General features: G+C 43.9%; 1 protein-coding gene across 2 annotated transcripts in view; it reads left to right on the top strand.

Moving 5' to 3' along the window:
* Positions 1–15,869, top strand: part of FXYD6 (FXYD domain containing ion transport regulator 6) — a 39,456-nt gene that overhangs the window by 19,952 nt on the left and 3,635 nt on the right. The window contains exons 2-5 of one of the 2 annotated variants that reach the window (XM_005579774.5): positions 13,705–13,767; positions 14,462–14,497; positions 14,621–14,695; positions 15,274–15,310. In XM_005579774.5, the coding sequence (XP_005579831.1) occupies positions 13,710–13,767; positions 14,462–14,497; positions 14,621–14,695; positions 15,274–15,310 (206 nt within the window). In that variant the 5' untranslated portion in view covers positions 13,705–13,709. Of the gene's footprint in view, positions 1–13,704; positions 13,768–14,458; positions 14,498–14,620; positions 14,696–15,273; positions 15,311–15,869 lie in introns of both variants that reach the window. The other variant, XM_005579772.5, reaches the window with a different exon arrangement.

Here is a 15,869-nt window from a genome sequence, read left to right as displayed (position 1 = left end):
AACTCCAGCTGGTAGACCTCACATCTTGGTTATACTCAATATATACACAGTCGAATCTTTTTTTAATAGACTTCTTGTTTGCAAAGATCTAGATACGTCATAGGCTAAATCATATCCCTTCGCATATAATAATAGTCTAGGATAACCAGTTAGACTAAACTGTGGGGCCTAGGCATTCTGCGACCCCATCAAAGGCCCCATTCTGGGATGATCTGTCTGAAGTGAGACCTCATCTTTCTTTGGGGCATCCTGCTAAGACCCAGGCCCGGTGACCCCTCAGGGCTTGTCATCCGTGGGCTGAGCCTGCAGGAAGGCAAGCAGGTGGGATGCCAGGGGAGGCGAGTGAAGCTTCGGGAGCAGGGGGAGGGAGGGATGAGGGTGAGATAATGAAGTTTCACTGTAATTTGGAGCCTCTGCATTTTCAAGGGAGGTTGTTTCTGAGTTATTTTCACAATGGAACTGGGTATTCTGATCTACCTCACTGCTGTGTGGAATCAAAAATAATAGAGCATGTTGCTATATCATCAACTAGTGGCTTCTCTTTCTGAGCAGTTTTTACCCAGCAATTAAGTGAAATTATGTGACTCAGTATGGGAAGATAATTGCCGGAGAAACTCTTCTGATTGCTTTCTCCCGCACATGCAGCCAGCAGCCAAGCAGGAGGATCAGAGAGGAAAATTAACATGGAAGTGCTGCTGCCACCCGAAACCTCAGCTGCTTGCCAATGTGGAGATAAACGAGAGCATGGAAAGGAGAGGAAAAATGAGCGGAAATGGAATTTGTTCTCATAATACACTCTAGAGGAGGCAGCAACATGTGATTGGTTCCATTCTCCAGATGGGGAGAGTGATCCAAATGGTCTAGAGGGGAAGAGTTGGGCAGCAGGAGAGTGATGCAGCCAGGGAGTCCCCCACTCCAGCAGTGATGATTTCTCAGGGCCCCTTTGCCGGCGAGCCAGGTCCTCAGGCCCCCAGGCAAAGGTCCAGGGCCCAGTGCCCATGCAGCGGTGCATACCCTGTTCCTGTGCCCTCTCCACTCACTTCAGCCTTGGATCTCCCTCCCCCAGTGACTCCTCCTTCCTCTCTTCCATCTACTCCTTAGACCCTCTCGCCCGGAACTGAGATTTATCATCGCCAAGCCTCTTATCCTCCCCACCCCAGCCAGCCTCCAGCACCTCGGCTTCCTCCCTGGAAGGAGGGAGAAAGGAATATGTGGTCACTGGGAGGGTGGGAGGTGCGGAGGGGTGGTATATGAGACGGAAGGGAAGCCAAGCTGGGTGCAGCAGTGAGACAAAGGCATTCTGTGGCCCTTCAAAGGTTCTGTGTGTGTACTTGGCCACTCCATTCAGGGGCAGCGCCAACAGTATCACCGATGAGATTTTTAAAAATGGGTTTAGGGCCCACCCCCCCCGCCCCCGTGGGGGCCCATGCTGAGGTGTGGTTGATGTAGCCCAGGCTGGGACAGCAGCTTGGAGGAGTAGAGAATTGGTCACTTTTCAAATTTGTGACAGTATTTCTTTTCACACTGTAACTTGATCAGAAATATTTTCTTTAGAATACAAAGGCAGGCCTTAACTCTTTAGCTTGGCACTCAAGAGCCTCTGCAATCTGATTCCAACCCTCTTATCTGAGTTCTCACCACCTACCCTGTCATGCTTTACTCCAACTGGGTTGTTCACTGTTTTGGAAGGTATCTTACACTAGAAATGGCAGCTACTTGGTAGGTTGCTGTCACAGCTCCCTCACAGGCAATGCAGACATTACTGGTGGATGAAGGCCATCTCCTGTTGGACCTCATTTGGGGAAGCCACTTTGGACAGCTACTATGGAATGAAATGCCTTAAGGCGAAACTTGAACTGATCTTGAAGTTGAACTGTATCTCATTTGTTATTCCTACTTCCTGTTTCCCCTCTCACTGCTTTTGCTCATGCTGTCTTCTCTGCCGGAATGCGTTTCCTCTACTCTCTCCCTCCCCTTGTCTATCAAAATCCTACCCTGCTCTTAAGGTTCAGCTGGAATGTCAGTTCCTCCATGGAAACTTCCCTGGCTCCTTGTTGAGCTCTCTGCTCCCCCTTCTCTCTGTCTTTCTGGACTTTTTTTTTTTTTGAGACGGAGTCTTGCTCTGTCGCCCAAGCTGGAGTGCAGTGGCGCGATCCTGGCTCACTGCAAGCTCCGCCTCCTGGGTTCACGCCATTCTCCTGCCCCAGCCTCCCGAGTAGCTGGGACTACAGGCGCCCGCCACCTCGCCCGGCTCATTTTTTGTATTTTTAGTAGAGACAGGGTTTCACCGTGGTCTCGATCTCCTGACCTTGTGATTCGCCTGCCTTGGCCTCCCAAAGTGCTGGGATTACAGGCGTGAGCCACCGCACCTGGCCTGTCTTTCTGGACTATTGTTGCATGGTGTCTCTACCTCTTGGGAAGTTCTCTTCATATTTGCTGATGGATCAGAGCCCTTTGCCACCAAATCCTACCTCTCCTTGGTAGCTGAGGCTGTATCTTGTTCACCTACTTATCCTTTGCAGAGCCCATAATAGTATGGTCCTTTCTAGCAGTTCAGTGTTTACTTGTATAATGGATTTGAACCTGAGAATCAATGGAGGTGATTGTTGGAGTTTGAAAGGAAGGCACAGCAGCAACCTGAACTGCTGCCCATTGTGCCTGGTGGCCCAGAGCCATTGACATGTGCTTTCCCTATTCCCAGGGGCAGGAGGAGCCCTATTGCCAACACCACAGGCCCTCTTCTGGCTAGAGCTGGTCAAGAAGACACTATGGGAAGCCTGGTCCATTTGTCCCTCCCTCTGTTGCCTCACATCCAATATTCACACCATGGCCCCTAAGATTTGAAGACCCTAATGTGTTGTTTCATCTTCCACATCTTGACTCCAGTCTCGCTCCTCACTGGCTGAGCAAGGAGCAGGTGCAATTTGGAGATGGGGCTTGGGCTAGGAAGTAGCAGTAAAGTGGAGAAAGAAAGAGAGAAGGAGAGAGGGAGGGAGATGTTTTACAAATAGCAGATGCTCAAAACTTACTTTATTTCATACTTTGATTGAAGATATTTTAGGACTGTATGACTGCCTGAATCATAAGGGGACTTTTCATTATAAAATAATTAATCCCAGGTTTATTATTACACAGCTTGGTTTAAAGAAGGAATGAAAATCATCCAATCATAAGTCACCATTACTCTCCCCACACCAGACACTACCAAAAAAACAAAACAAAACAAAAATCCCATGAGATAACTGGGCCGGGCATGGTGGCTCATGCCTGAAATCCCAACACTTCAGGAGGCTGAGCCAGAAAGATCACATGAGGTCAGAAGTTCGAGACCCAGCCTGGCCAACATGGTGAAACCCTGTCTCTACTAAAAATACAAAAATTAGCTGGGCATGGTGGCGCATGCTTGTAGTTCCAGCTACTAGGGAGGCCGAGGCAGGAGGATCACTTGAACTCGGGAGGTGGAACTCCAGCCTGAGCGACACAGTGAGACTCTATCTCAAACAAAACAAAACAAAACAAAAACTAGCACTGGAGTATGTGAAGCATAGCCAGAACTTAAGCCATAGTTGCACTTAGAGTGAACACTCGTTGACATTACTGCATTCTGTAGGCTAATCAGCATTGAGCCCATCTAGGTTGGGAAGCCAAACCCTGAGACTACCTGCATGAAGCCGAGAACCATTGAGAGGGACTAAAGTGATCTCAGGTTGGTATCTGCTGGCCCCAGCCTGCCCCCAGCCATGAAAAAGCAAAACAAATGCTCTCTGAAAGAAAGTGCCCCATTTTAGGACTGTCAGTTTCCCACAGATTAAAATGTAGCAAACATGAGCTCACAATCAAATATATTACCAAACACAAGAAAAAACAAGTCACTGTGATTGAGAGGCACAGAAACACAATGTAGATTTTGACCCCCAAGGATTTAAGAGTTTGGAATTATCAGATGCAGAATATAAAATAACTGTAAGAAATGTTAAAATAATAAGAGATGAGAACACAAAATGAGTGAACAACAAAGACTAACACAAATGACCAGGCAATTTCAAAAAGAACCAGATAGAACCTTTAGAAATTAATAATATGATCATTGAAACACAAAAGTAAATGAATGGGTTACGCAGCAAATAAATACAGTTAAAAAGGAAGTCAGAAAATGGAAAACTAATATGAAATAATTACCTGGAATGTAGCACAGAGAAACAAGGAAGTGGAAAATATGAAAGAGCAGTTAAGTGATATGGAGAATAGAATGAGGATGTCTAACCTGCTTCTAGTCACAGTCTCAGAAAGAGAAAATGGGAAGAATGGAGGAGAGGCCATATTTGAAGAGATAATGGCATAGAGTTTTTCATAACAATGAAAAGGATGAACCTATAGGTAAAGGACTTTCAAGTCTGATGAAATCCACAACAATCAGTTCTATGTTGTGTTTCAGACTTGCGATGAAACTCACAACAGCAAACACACATACACACACGCAAATAAAATAAAAGGAGGCAGAGAAGAAAGACAGGACATCTATAAAGGAATGATGATATAAGCAGCAGACTTCTCAACAGCAATCATGGAAGCCAGATGGCAGTGGAATAACATCTTAAAAGTGCAGAGCAAAAATAATTATCAGCCTAGAATTGTGTACATAGCCAAACTACCTTTCAAGGATAGGATTGTATTAGTTTTCTACTGCTGCATAACAAATGATCACAGACCCAGCAGCTTAAAGCAACACATATTTATTATGTCATGGCTTGTTTAGGTCAGAGGTCTGGCACAGCTTAGCTGAATTTTCTGCTTCAGCATCACACTGAGCTACAGTCTAGGTGCTGGCTAAGGTTGTGGTCTGATAAGAGAATTGACTGGGGAAAGATCTGCCTCCAGACTCCCTCAGGTTGCTGGCAGTATTCATCTCCTTGTGGCAGAAGAACTGAGGTTCCCATCTTCTTGCTGGCTTCTGGCCAGGGGCAGCTGTCAGCTGCTAGAGGCTTCCCACAATTCCTTATCCTGTGCTCCTCTCCGTAGCCTGTCTCATGACATAGCAGCTTGCTTTTTCAAGCCAGCAAAGGAGAAAATTATCTAGCTCCAGCCTGCAAGATTGAGGCTTATATGATATAATACCATCATCTGAGAGCTGTCCTTTTGCCACTTTTGCCACATTCTGTTGGTTAGAAGTATGTTGCAGCTCCTGCCAGTATTCAAAGGAAAGAGATTACTCAAAGCCTTCAAAGCTGGAATGACTGGGGATCGCCTTAGGGTCTCTTGCCACAAAGGTGAAATGAAAACATTTCCAAATAAACAGAAACAGAGTTTCTAACTAACACATCTTCATTAAAGAAAATTTTGAAAGATGTTCTTCAGGAATAAAGAAAATGGCTTCAAGGATGACTAACATTCAAAAACAATGGTGAGCAAATCAGTACATATGTTGTAAATTCATTATCTGTTGCTGCATAGCAAATTACTTCCAAACTCAGCAGCCTAAAATAGCAAATGTTTGATATTTCACACAGTTTCTGAGGGTACAGAATCAAGGAGAATCTTCACTGGGTTGTTCTGGCTCAAGGTCTTTCATGAAGCCAGAAGATCTGTTTCCGAGCTCACTTATGTGGTTCATGGCAGGCTGTATTTCCTAGCAGTCTTTCGGAGTGAGGCCCCCACATGGGCCTCTCCACAGGAGTGCCTGAATATCCTTAAGACATGGCAGCTAGCTTGACTCAGAACAAGCAATCTGAGAGAGAGAGAGAGAGAGAGAGAGAGAGAGAGAGAGAGAGAGAGAGAGAGAGGCTGTGTTGTTTTTTATAACCTCATATTGAAAGTGACATACCATAACTTCTGCATATTTTACTGGTATATAGACCAACTCTGGTGCAACGTGGGAGGGGACTGTACAAGGATCTGGATACCAGGAGACACTGGGAGCTATCTTGCAGGCTGGTTACTACACACATGGTTGAATCCAAACAAACATAGTTTTCATGAAGTACAAATATTAGTATCTATTTTATAGAATTTTAAAAAGAACTGAAATATTGTCCAATAATAGCATATGTGTCAGGAATGGGCTGATTTGTATTTTTGTGTTTTCAGGGAGGGTATTCTGCCTAATAACTACTATAGGTATTAACTCTGAATTTTTTTACATTGAATACACGTGGAAAAATTAAAAAGATAACCACTAAAAGGTTAAAATAGTTTCTATAATTTCTAAACCGTAGAGGGAGAAAAGCAATAAGAAAAAAAAAAAGCAAACTAGGCTAGGGGCAGTGGCTCATGTCTGTAATCCCAGCACTTTGGGAGGCCAAAGCGGGCAGATCGCCTGAGCCCAGGAGTTCAAGACCAGCCTAGGTAACATAGTGAGACCCGCCCCCCCACTGCCAAAATAAAAATAAAAATAACTAATCCAAAAAAAAGAAAGAGCAGGGAAAGAAAAAGAAACAAGCACATTCCCGCAGGGAAAAAACAGATGGCAGAAAGCAGGCCAAATATATCAATAGCCACAATAAGTAAATTAAATGGAGTAAACTTGACAATTAATACAGAAAGCTTGACAATACAGAATTTTTCAAAGATCCAGCTCTTTGCTGTTTATGAGATGCACACACAACACATAAGGACACAGAAAGGTAGAGAGTAACATAGAATTTAAGGCAGGGAGGATCACTACATAATTCTAAAAGACCCAACCCACAGGACAGTAACAGTTTTAAACTATCTGTTAGACTATTCTAAGAGACATGTTATCGGCCAGCTTCAGGTCTGTTCTGCCCATGCTCAGTAAATCTCAGTAAATCAATCACTGTGACACAGATTTTGCAAAAGAGAAAAGATTTATTCAGAAGGCCACCAAGCAAGGAGGCAGGAGAACAGCTCTCAAATCCGCCTCTCCAAAGATAAGGCTTAGGGATATTTACTGGTAAGGGAAGTGGGGTGGTCTGAGGCATAGGGAAAGGTGATTGGCAGTGGGGAAGAATGAAACGGCAGATTCATTCTGAGCAAGCGTAGTCAGGGTTCGTGGCATTCCATAGGACATGTGTGCAGGAAATGGTGGCGTTAGTATGACCTGAGGGTGGAGTTTTTAGCCCTCTGATGTCAAAAGGCTACCCTTTGGGGCACTTGCACATGTCCAGTGGAAGGGTGAGTGGTCTCATCCTGTTTGAACAGGACAGGAGCCTGCCCAAATTCCTGAAAAACAACTGAAGTAACCATTACCAGGGTGGCCTATGAATGTTATCTATAAAGTAACCAGTGAAGGTTAAGTTTCAGCATTCAGTGGCAAGGCCTTCAGCTACCACGGCCTTCAGCTTCATGGAAAAAGGGGAAAAAAATAAAATAACAAAAAGCAAGCAACCAAAAGCAAGCAGTGCAGGCAGACCTGATCAGATTAACCCCTTGGTTTTAAAATATGGGGATACATTTATAAATGCTTCCACTTAGCTGTAGATTTTAAAGTGCCGATCTTGATTTTTGGTAGGTGAAACAGTCAAAAAAAAAAAAAAAGAAAAAGAAATTTAAACACAGTTGATAATCTTAATTTATAAGCATATAGAACTTTCTTCCCAACCATGAAAGAATTCACAATTTTCCAAGCATACGTGGAAAATAATTCTTTTAATAACTGACCATGTACTAGGTCATAAAGCAAGTCTCAGTACGTTTCAAGGCATCTGTACATCATACAGACCATGTTTGCTGACCTTGGTGCACTTAAGCTAGAAGTCAATAACAAAAGCAAATAAAAATCACTGTGTATTTGGATATTTAAAACACATACTTCTTTTTTTTTTTTTTTTTATACTTTAAGTTCTAGGGTACATGTGCACAACGTGCAGGTTTGTTACATATGTATACATGTGCCATGTTGGTGTGCTGCACCCATTAACTCGTCGTTTACATTGGGTGTATCTCCTAATGCTATCCCTCCCCCGCCCTCCCCACGATAGGACCCGGTGTAAAACACATACTTCTTAATGCACAGGTAAAGTAAGAAATTGTAATGGAGGTTTAAAGTATATTGAGAACTAAACAACAATCCAACCTTGATGGAGTGCTTTCACCCCATTATAGAAGCTTTGAAGTGTGGTTTTTCATTATTGTTTAGTTTTTAGTATTAAACTTTAAAAGCACTTAGAGGGAACATTGCAGTCTTAAATGCTTATATTGGAAAATAAGAAAAGCTAAATATTAATGAACTAGGTATCCAACATAACAAGATAAACATAAAAAAGAACAATAGAAGAAACCCAAAGATCGTATAAGGGCAGAATTAAGAAAATTTTAAAACATACAATAAAAAGAATTAATAAAACCAAGAGTTGGTTTCTCTGAAAAAACTGATAGCATCGTTAAACCTCTGGTGAAACTGACCGAGGAGAAAGGGAGTTGTCACAAGTAACATCAGGAATGAAAAAAACGGGCATAACTTTATGGCAATACATTTGAAAGCAGAAGAGGGAAAATGCCTTTAAAAATTATAACTCACTAAATTTATTAAAGAAGAAATAGGTATCTGGAGAGTGCCATAACCATTAATTAATTGAATGGGCCATTTAAGATCTTCCCACAAAGAAAATCCCAAGCCCAGATGATTTTACAGGTTAGTTCCACCAAACACTCAAAGAACAGATTATTCGAATCTTCTGCAAACTCTTCCAGGGAACTAGCAGGAGAGTGGATACTTGTTCTGTGAGGCCAGTACTGCCATCCCCAAACCAGGCAAGGTTAATACAATAAAATAAAAACTGCAGACCAATCTCACTCATGCACATAGATGCAAAAATCCTAAACAAAATGTCATTAAGCCAAATCCATCTGTTTATTTTAAAAAATTGGTTTCATCTCAGAAATGCAGGGATGATTTAACACTTGATAATCCATACATATAATTTACTTCACTGGTAGATTTAAGGACAAAAACCATAGAAGTAGAACACTCGTTTATAATTAACATAAAACAGAAACATCTTGGAAACCAGGATTAGAGGGGAACTTTCAAAGCATTAGAAAAACTCCATTTAAAATCAGTAGTAAGACTGTGTGTGAGTGTGTACGTGTTGTGTGCTTGTGTGTTTGCTATTGTTTCTATTCTGCATTTCACTGGAATTCCTACCCGGTCCACTAAGACAAGAAATAGAAATAAACGGTGTGAGAATTAGAAAGAAGGAACAATATCATTTAAAGATGATATATCTACAGAGAAAACCCAAAGGCATCTCTAGGTAAGTTATTACAAATAATTCGAGAGTTTAACAAGATTATTGGGTTTAAGATCAATATGTAAAAATCAGTTGCTTTTCTCTCTACCAGCAAAAATTAGAAAACACACACAAGGTGACATTTAAAGCAGCAATAAAAATGATAAGGCACTTAGGAATGAATCCAACAGAAAGTGTGCAACACCTATATGAAAGCATTTATGGAACTTTATTGAAAAGGACCTAAACAAATCAAAAGATTTATTTATAGACAGGAGACTCAAGATCAGAAATATGTCATTTCTCCCCAGGTTGTTCTATAGATAGATCCATTGCAGTTCCCATGAAAATCCTAACAGTTTTGGATGAATTTGAAAAGCTAATTCTGAAATTCAAGACCAAAAAACCAAGAATAATGAAGACATTCCTGAAGAAAGAGGAGGAGAGGGAAGAGGAGAAAAAAAGATGGGAGCTTCTCTTACAATGTGGCAAGATTACTATGAAGCTGTCATAACTGAAACACAGCAGTTTTAATGCAGTACAGACAAATTGACGAATAGACCCAAAGAGAAAGCCCAGAAACGGATGCACACCAAATAGAAATCAGATATGTGACAAAGGTGGTAGAGCACATCATGAGGAAAAGGGGAGGCAGTCCGCCACTGAAACCAGGTTACAGTACCAGGTATCAGCATGGGAGAAAGTAAAACTAGACTCCTACCTCACACCATACACAAGCATCAGTTCCCGATGTCAAGTAGATTTAAATGTAAAAGACAAACCTTTAGGGGTTTTAGAAGAAAACTCTGACCTCAGGGTGAAAAAAGATGTCTTAAGACACAAAAATCACAGCATTCAATTATGTTAGAATTAAGAAATTATGTTCAACAGAAGACAATTTTTAAAAGTGAAAAAATAAGCCACCAACTGGAAGGAGATATTTGCCATACTTAATGACAAAGGTTTAGTATTCAGAATAAGAAATTAACAACAAAAATAATGTCAACTCACTTGAAAATGGGCAAACGACATGAAAAACATATCATTGATGAAGAAACAGGAATGACAAACATGGAGCCCAACTCTATTACAATTTAATCACATTAAAACCATCTTTTACCTCTAGATTGGCAAAAATGAAAATATCTGACAACAGAAAATATCCACAACAGGTTGTAGAGCTATGGGGACAGTGATATGCAGCTGGTAGGATATTATCATGGAGATGACTGCTGTGGAGGACAATTTTAAATCATTGTGTAAAGTGGACAGTTTGTATACTATACAACCCAATGAATGACTTCAGTCCTAGGCTTATGTCTAGGACGTAACTATTCAAACTGCCAAGTGTGACCCATTAAGGAGCCTTGAAATATTTTTTGTAAAGAAACAGAATAAAATAGAAAATAAAGTATCTCATTCATACTAAGTATTATTTTGTGATAATTGCTTCTGGTACACATGAATATGTGTTAGTGCTGGGTTGCAATGTAGAATGTATTTCTTACAGGAGTGGTGATCAAAGAATCGAAAACCTGTTTCCTCAGAATTCTTGCATGTGTGCCCTGAGCAGTATACACAAAAATGTCCACAACTCCATTGTTTGCAATAGCATAAAATTGAGGGGAAATAAACCACACATCCATTGGCAGGAGACTAGAGCGATACATGATCATTTACCTGCACAATGGAATATTACACCACACTGAAAATGAATGCACTATAGCTAAATGTAACAGTGTCAGTGACCCATAGAAGCATAATGTTGAACAGAAAAAGCAAGTTTCAAAAGACTGTAAACATGATATCATAATTATGAAGTTCAAAAAAGCTACACTAAACATAATATTTAGATATATGTATGTATTAAATATATTTTTAAAACGAAGAGCAAGGTGAATAACCATACAGTTGAATATCATTCAGCCATAAAGAGAAATAAAATACAAATACATGCTACAATGTAGATGAACCTGACAACATTCTGCTAACTTGAAAGCCAGACACGGAAGTCCATGTATTTTATTATTTCATTTATCTGAAATGTCCAGAATGGGCAAACCCATTGAGACAAAAAGTAGATGAATGGTATCAGGGTCGAAGGGAAGGGGAGTCGGGGGTGACTGCCAATGGATACAAGTTTCTTCTTGGGATGATGAAATGTCTTGGAACCCAAGATTGGTAACGAACGCACAACTTTGCGAATGTTCTAAAAATCACTGAATTGTACAGTTTAAAATGGCAAACTTCCTGGTGTGTGAATTGTATATTTTAAATTGTGAAAAGAACACTTACTATGAGATCTACCCTCTTAACATATCTTGAAGTATGCAATTCAATATTGTTAATTATGCTGTACAGTGTTATACAGCAGATCTGTAGCACTTACTCATTTTGCATAACTGAAATTTTATATCTGTTGACTGGCAACTTTTTAAAAGAAGAGCAAGGGAATGATTAAAAATACATATTTTTAGCCAGGCGTGGTGGCTCATGCCTGTAATTCCAGCACTTTGGGAGGCTGAGGTGGGTGGATCTCCTGAGGTCAGAAGTTCAAGCCTGACCAACATGGTGAAACCCTGTCTCTACTAAAAACACAAAAAATTAGCTGGGTGTGATGGTATGTGCCTGTAATCCCAACTCCTTGGGAGGCAGAGGCATGAGAATTGTTTGAACCCAGGAGGTGGAAGTTGTAGCGAGCCGAGATCGCACCATTGCATTCTAGCCTGGGCGACAGAGGGATACTCAGTCTCAAAATAAACAAAATAAATAAATAAATACATAAATAAAATTAAAAAATATATATATTTTCGGGATACTGGCCACCTCTGGGAGAGAGGCAGGGGGATGGGGTGGAGGGAAATAGAGGTCACTGCAGCAGTCTTTGTAAAGCTCCATTTCCTAAGCTGCTGGTTATTGGTGTTTCCATTATTACTATGCCTCATTATATGTGTGTGTTACATATATTTTTATACATATAAAATACAGTGTAGCATTCAAAGGAAATACAAATGTGAAATGAGATAGCATTAAAAGCAAATTACCGCCTTTTCATAAAGGCTTTTTGAATCAAGGTTTGGGCCTTGACGTGGCTATGGATGCAGTCGTTCTGACCCCTGGTGGCCGAGAGGTGAAGTGCAGTGGTGGCTGCTTGCTCAAGGCCAGGGGGAGGTAGGTAGTGACCGTGCTGGGGGCAATCAGGGTCCTGGACTGGGTGGATGTCCAGGGGTTCAGGCCACTGCCGGTTTCACCCCACATGGAAAACAGACCCAGCCTTGGGATTTCCTGGTTCAGCAAAAGCCTCTCTCTCCTCTCTGGCTCTTAACCATGCTCCTGAAGTGTGTCCTGCCATTGAAATCTATCCCTGGGTGCCACCTCTTGGCCCTGCCTCCTGCTTCCACCAGGATAGCCCACCTGGGGCCATCCACCCAGAGACCAGGACTGATGAGCTCCTGAGCAGAGATCTCGGCATCCTCTGGGGAAGCAGAGGCTGGGGTGCTGAGGCTTATAGAACCAGCCTTCAAACTCCTTTTATTGAATCAAACCATCTTTCTGGAGGATTCTGAACCAAAGCCTGTGGGAAGAGCTGACTTGGGCACTTTTGAGGTGTGATGTGAGGGGTACCTGAAGGAGGGCTGTCAGTGCTTAAGGGCCCAGGAAACCGCAAGTCTCCTCCCCACCTAGCTGGCTAGACTAGAGGGACATTGGTTTACTGGCCCCATTTAATCTGATATTAAGAGACATTTCTGACAGGGTATTGGCTGTCAGAATGAACTAGAGATGGCGACAGAAGGCCTTAATGAAATAAAGATGGCCACAGAAGGGTGGCCTGTAGAGAAGGACACAGATGAGATACCAAAGTCACGTCCCACAGGCAGTGTGGTGGAGGAGTTACTATGCTGGGTTAGGATCTAGTCCCTGCTACTCACTCTGGTGCCTGTCAGCCTCATTAAGCTTCAGGTTCTCAGCCTGCATTAGTTGTAGTGATTGCTAATTGTACTAACTCAATTGTGCCAATTGAATTAATAGATGCAGAGCATTCTCTAAGAGTCCAAGAAATGTCAACTGGTGGTGGCTCACGCCTGTAATCCCAGCACTTTGGGAGGCTGAGGCAGGTGGACCACGTGAGGTCAGGAGTTCGAGACCAGTCTGGCCAACATGATGAAACCCCGTCTCTACTAAAAATACCAAAAATTAGCCTGGCATGGTGGCACATGCCTCTAATGCCAGCTACTCAGGAGGCTAAGGCAGGAGAATCGCCCGAACCTGGGAGGCGGAGGTTGCAGTGAGCCAAGATCGAGCCACTGCACTCCAGCCTGGGCAAGAGAGTGAGACTGTCTCAAAAAAAAAAAAAAAAAAGTCACCTGCTTGTGCTTAGGTTGTTTGAACCCTCGTCAAGTCATGAGTGCAGAGTAAAGCTGGGGATTTGACTTGGTCCCTGGTCAGGCTGATGCCTGAAGCTGATGAATGGAGGCTTCTTAGCTGGAGAATCATTTTTTCCTCCCTCTGTCCCCAGACGCCATGGAGTTGGTGCTGGTCTTCCTCTGCAGCCTGCTGGCCCCCATGGTCCTGGCCAGTGGTAAGTACCCCTCTGGGACCTGGCTGTGACAAGATGATAATCCTGTCCAGCCCTCTCTACTGGAAGGTTCTGGGCCCCCTTGGAACATTAGGGCTGAGGGACTCTCAGGTTCTTCATGTCTGGTCAGGGACCTCTCCCTTCAGTCAGCAGAGGAAGTCGTGGAGGCAGCAGCTATTTATTCACAGACCTCAACACAGCCTGCCCCCTTGCCCCCTAAGGGTCCCGCAGTGCTTGGTGTTTAAGCCCCGCCAGCTCACCAGGCCTCTGTGGTCTTGTGGCCTGAATCCTGGGAGTCAGACCTGCACGTCAGTCTCTAGACCATAATTAGCCAGTGTTGGCCTCATGCAAGTCACACGTCCTTCCTTGGTCTCAGTTTCTCCGTATGTCACAAGAGGAAAATTGACCCTGCCTTCTGGGGATGATGTAAGAATAAAAAGGGGCAATGAATGTGGATGTTGCATGACTCGGAGCCTCACTGAGGCTCAATGCCTTCATTGCCCTTGGCCCTCAGGTTCCCCTAACCCCCTAACTGGCAGGCCTGCCCTACTGTGCACCTCTAGGCATCTCTGCTTAATGGGCCTTGCTTCTCCGGAATCCCTTTGTGAAGATGGAGGTCTGTGAGGCAAGGTTAGCTATTTGGGAGCCGGGTTGTGTAGCTTTCTTTCTCTTGACCAACTGTTTGTTTTTGCAGCAGCTGAGAAGGAGAAGGAAATGGACCCTTTTCATTATGGTGAGCAGTGGGGACCCTGGGTGCAGGGGTCAGGGGGATGCAGCCCTGCCTGGCAGGAGGGATGGGGGGAACAGACACCGTCTCCCTGGCCCCTTCCTCTCTCACCCTTGGTTCCTTTGGCAGATTACCAGACCCTGAGGATTGGGGGACTGGTGTTCGCTGTGGTCCTTTTCTCGGTTGGGATCCTCCTTATCCTAAGTAAGTTGGTTCTTTTGCTCACTCTGTAAGAGCAATGACTGAGGCTGCTAAGCAGGTGGGGGCAGTGTGAGAGCCTGGTTGGTCCGTCTCCTGGAGAGGAAAGGAGGCTGCCTGTCCTCCATGTTATCTTCACGACCCAATAGAGTGTACTGGGCACATAGTAAGTGCTCAGTGAAACACTGAAGCGGGAACAAAGAAAATGTCATATGACCATGAGCACAGCTGTGTCTATAGGGCATGAGTGGGGCAGTCATGGAGGAAGGAGACAGGCACTGCCCTAGTGTGCGAGGGATGTGCCCCTGAGTTTGTTGTTCCCACGTGAGCCTGATCTGCACAGATCCCTCTTGACTCACATGATCAAGAGGGCTGTGGGGGTGTAGCCATTCCAGCTGTGGAATGTATTTCCTTTGCCCCAGAAGAAGCTACCCCATCTGAGGGCCACGGTGTGCAGCTGTGCAAACTGTGCACTGCGCAGGTCTAGGGGGTGCCGTTTACATAGTCCCACAACCTGCACAGACCCTTGGCCCTGCTATGGCCAAGCCAGGAGCATGACCTTGGATGGTTTCTTTGCTTTTCAGGTCGCAGGTGCAAGTGCAGTTTCAATCAGAAGCCCCGGTAAGGATGCTGTGGCAGTGGACATTGGGGGTGATACTAGGTGGGACAGGAAGGGACCCCTGGTGTGTGACCCCCCAAATGGGCATTCTCTTGGATTCTTGTCTCAGAGGCAGAATGTGTGTGTTGGGGCATAGGGCTGGGAGTTTGGGGACTGCCAGGTAGACTCTGGGGCAAAGGAGAGGTCCAAACATTGACGGTCAGCCCATCCTGTCTCTTCTGATATATGTGGGGGAGGGGAAGTGGACAAGAAAGTACTGGAACCTTTTCTGGAGGCCCTTGGGACAGTTGAGCTTGGGAGAAGGGAAGCAGAGGGCTTCCTGGCCTCTCTTGGTGCCCAGGTCCTCTCTACAGGACCTGCGACACAGTCCCCGCTTGTCACCTGTTCATGAGGCTCTTTGAGCTGAACAGACACTTGGACCTTCTTTCTACTCCCACACAGAGGTCATACCCCATTAATTTACTACAATAGCCAAGGGTAGCTTGGACCCCAGAAGTCCAAAGCCTGTGACAGGACACACCCAAGGCCCCATGTGGCCTTAGGCTCCCCTTCCCGTGACTT

The sequence above is a fragment of the Macaca fascicularis genome, chromosome 14 (genome assembly GCF_037993035.2).
Source record: "Macaca fascicularis isolate 582-1 chromosome 14, T2T-MFA8v1.1".
Taxonomy (NCBI): Eukaryota; Metazoa; Chordata; class Mammalia; order Primates; family Cercopithecidae; genus Macaca; species Macaca fascicularis.
This window is presented reverse-complemented; position numbering and strand designations above follow the sequence as displayed.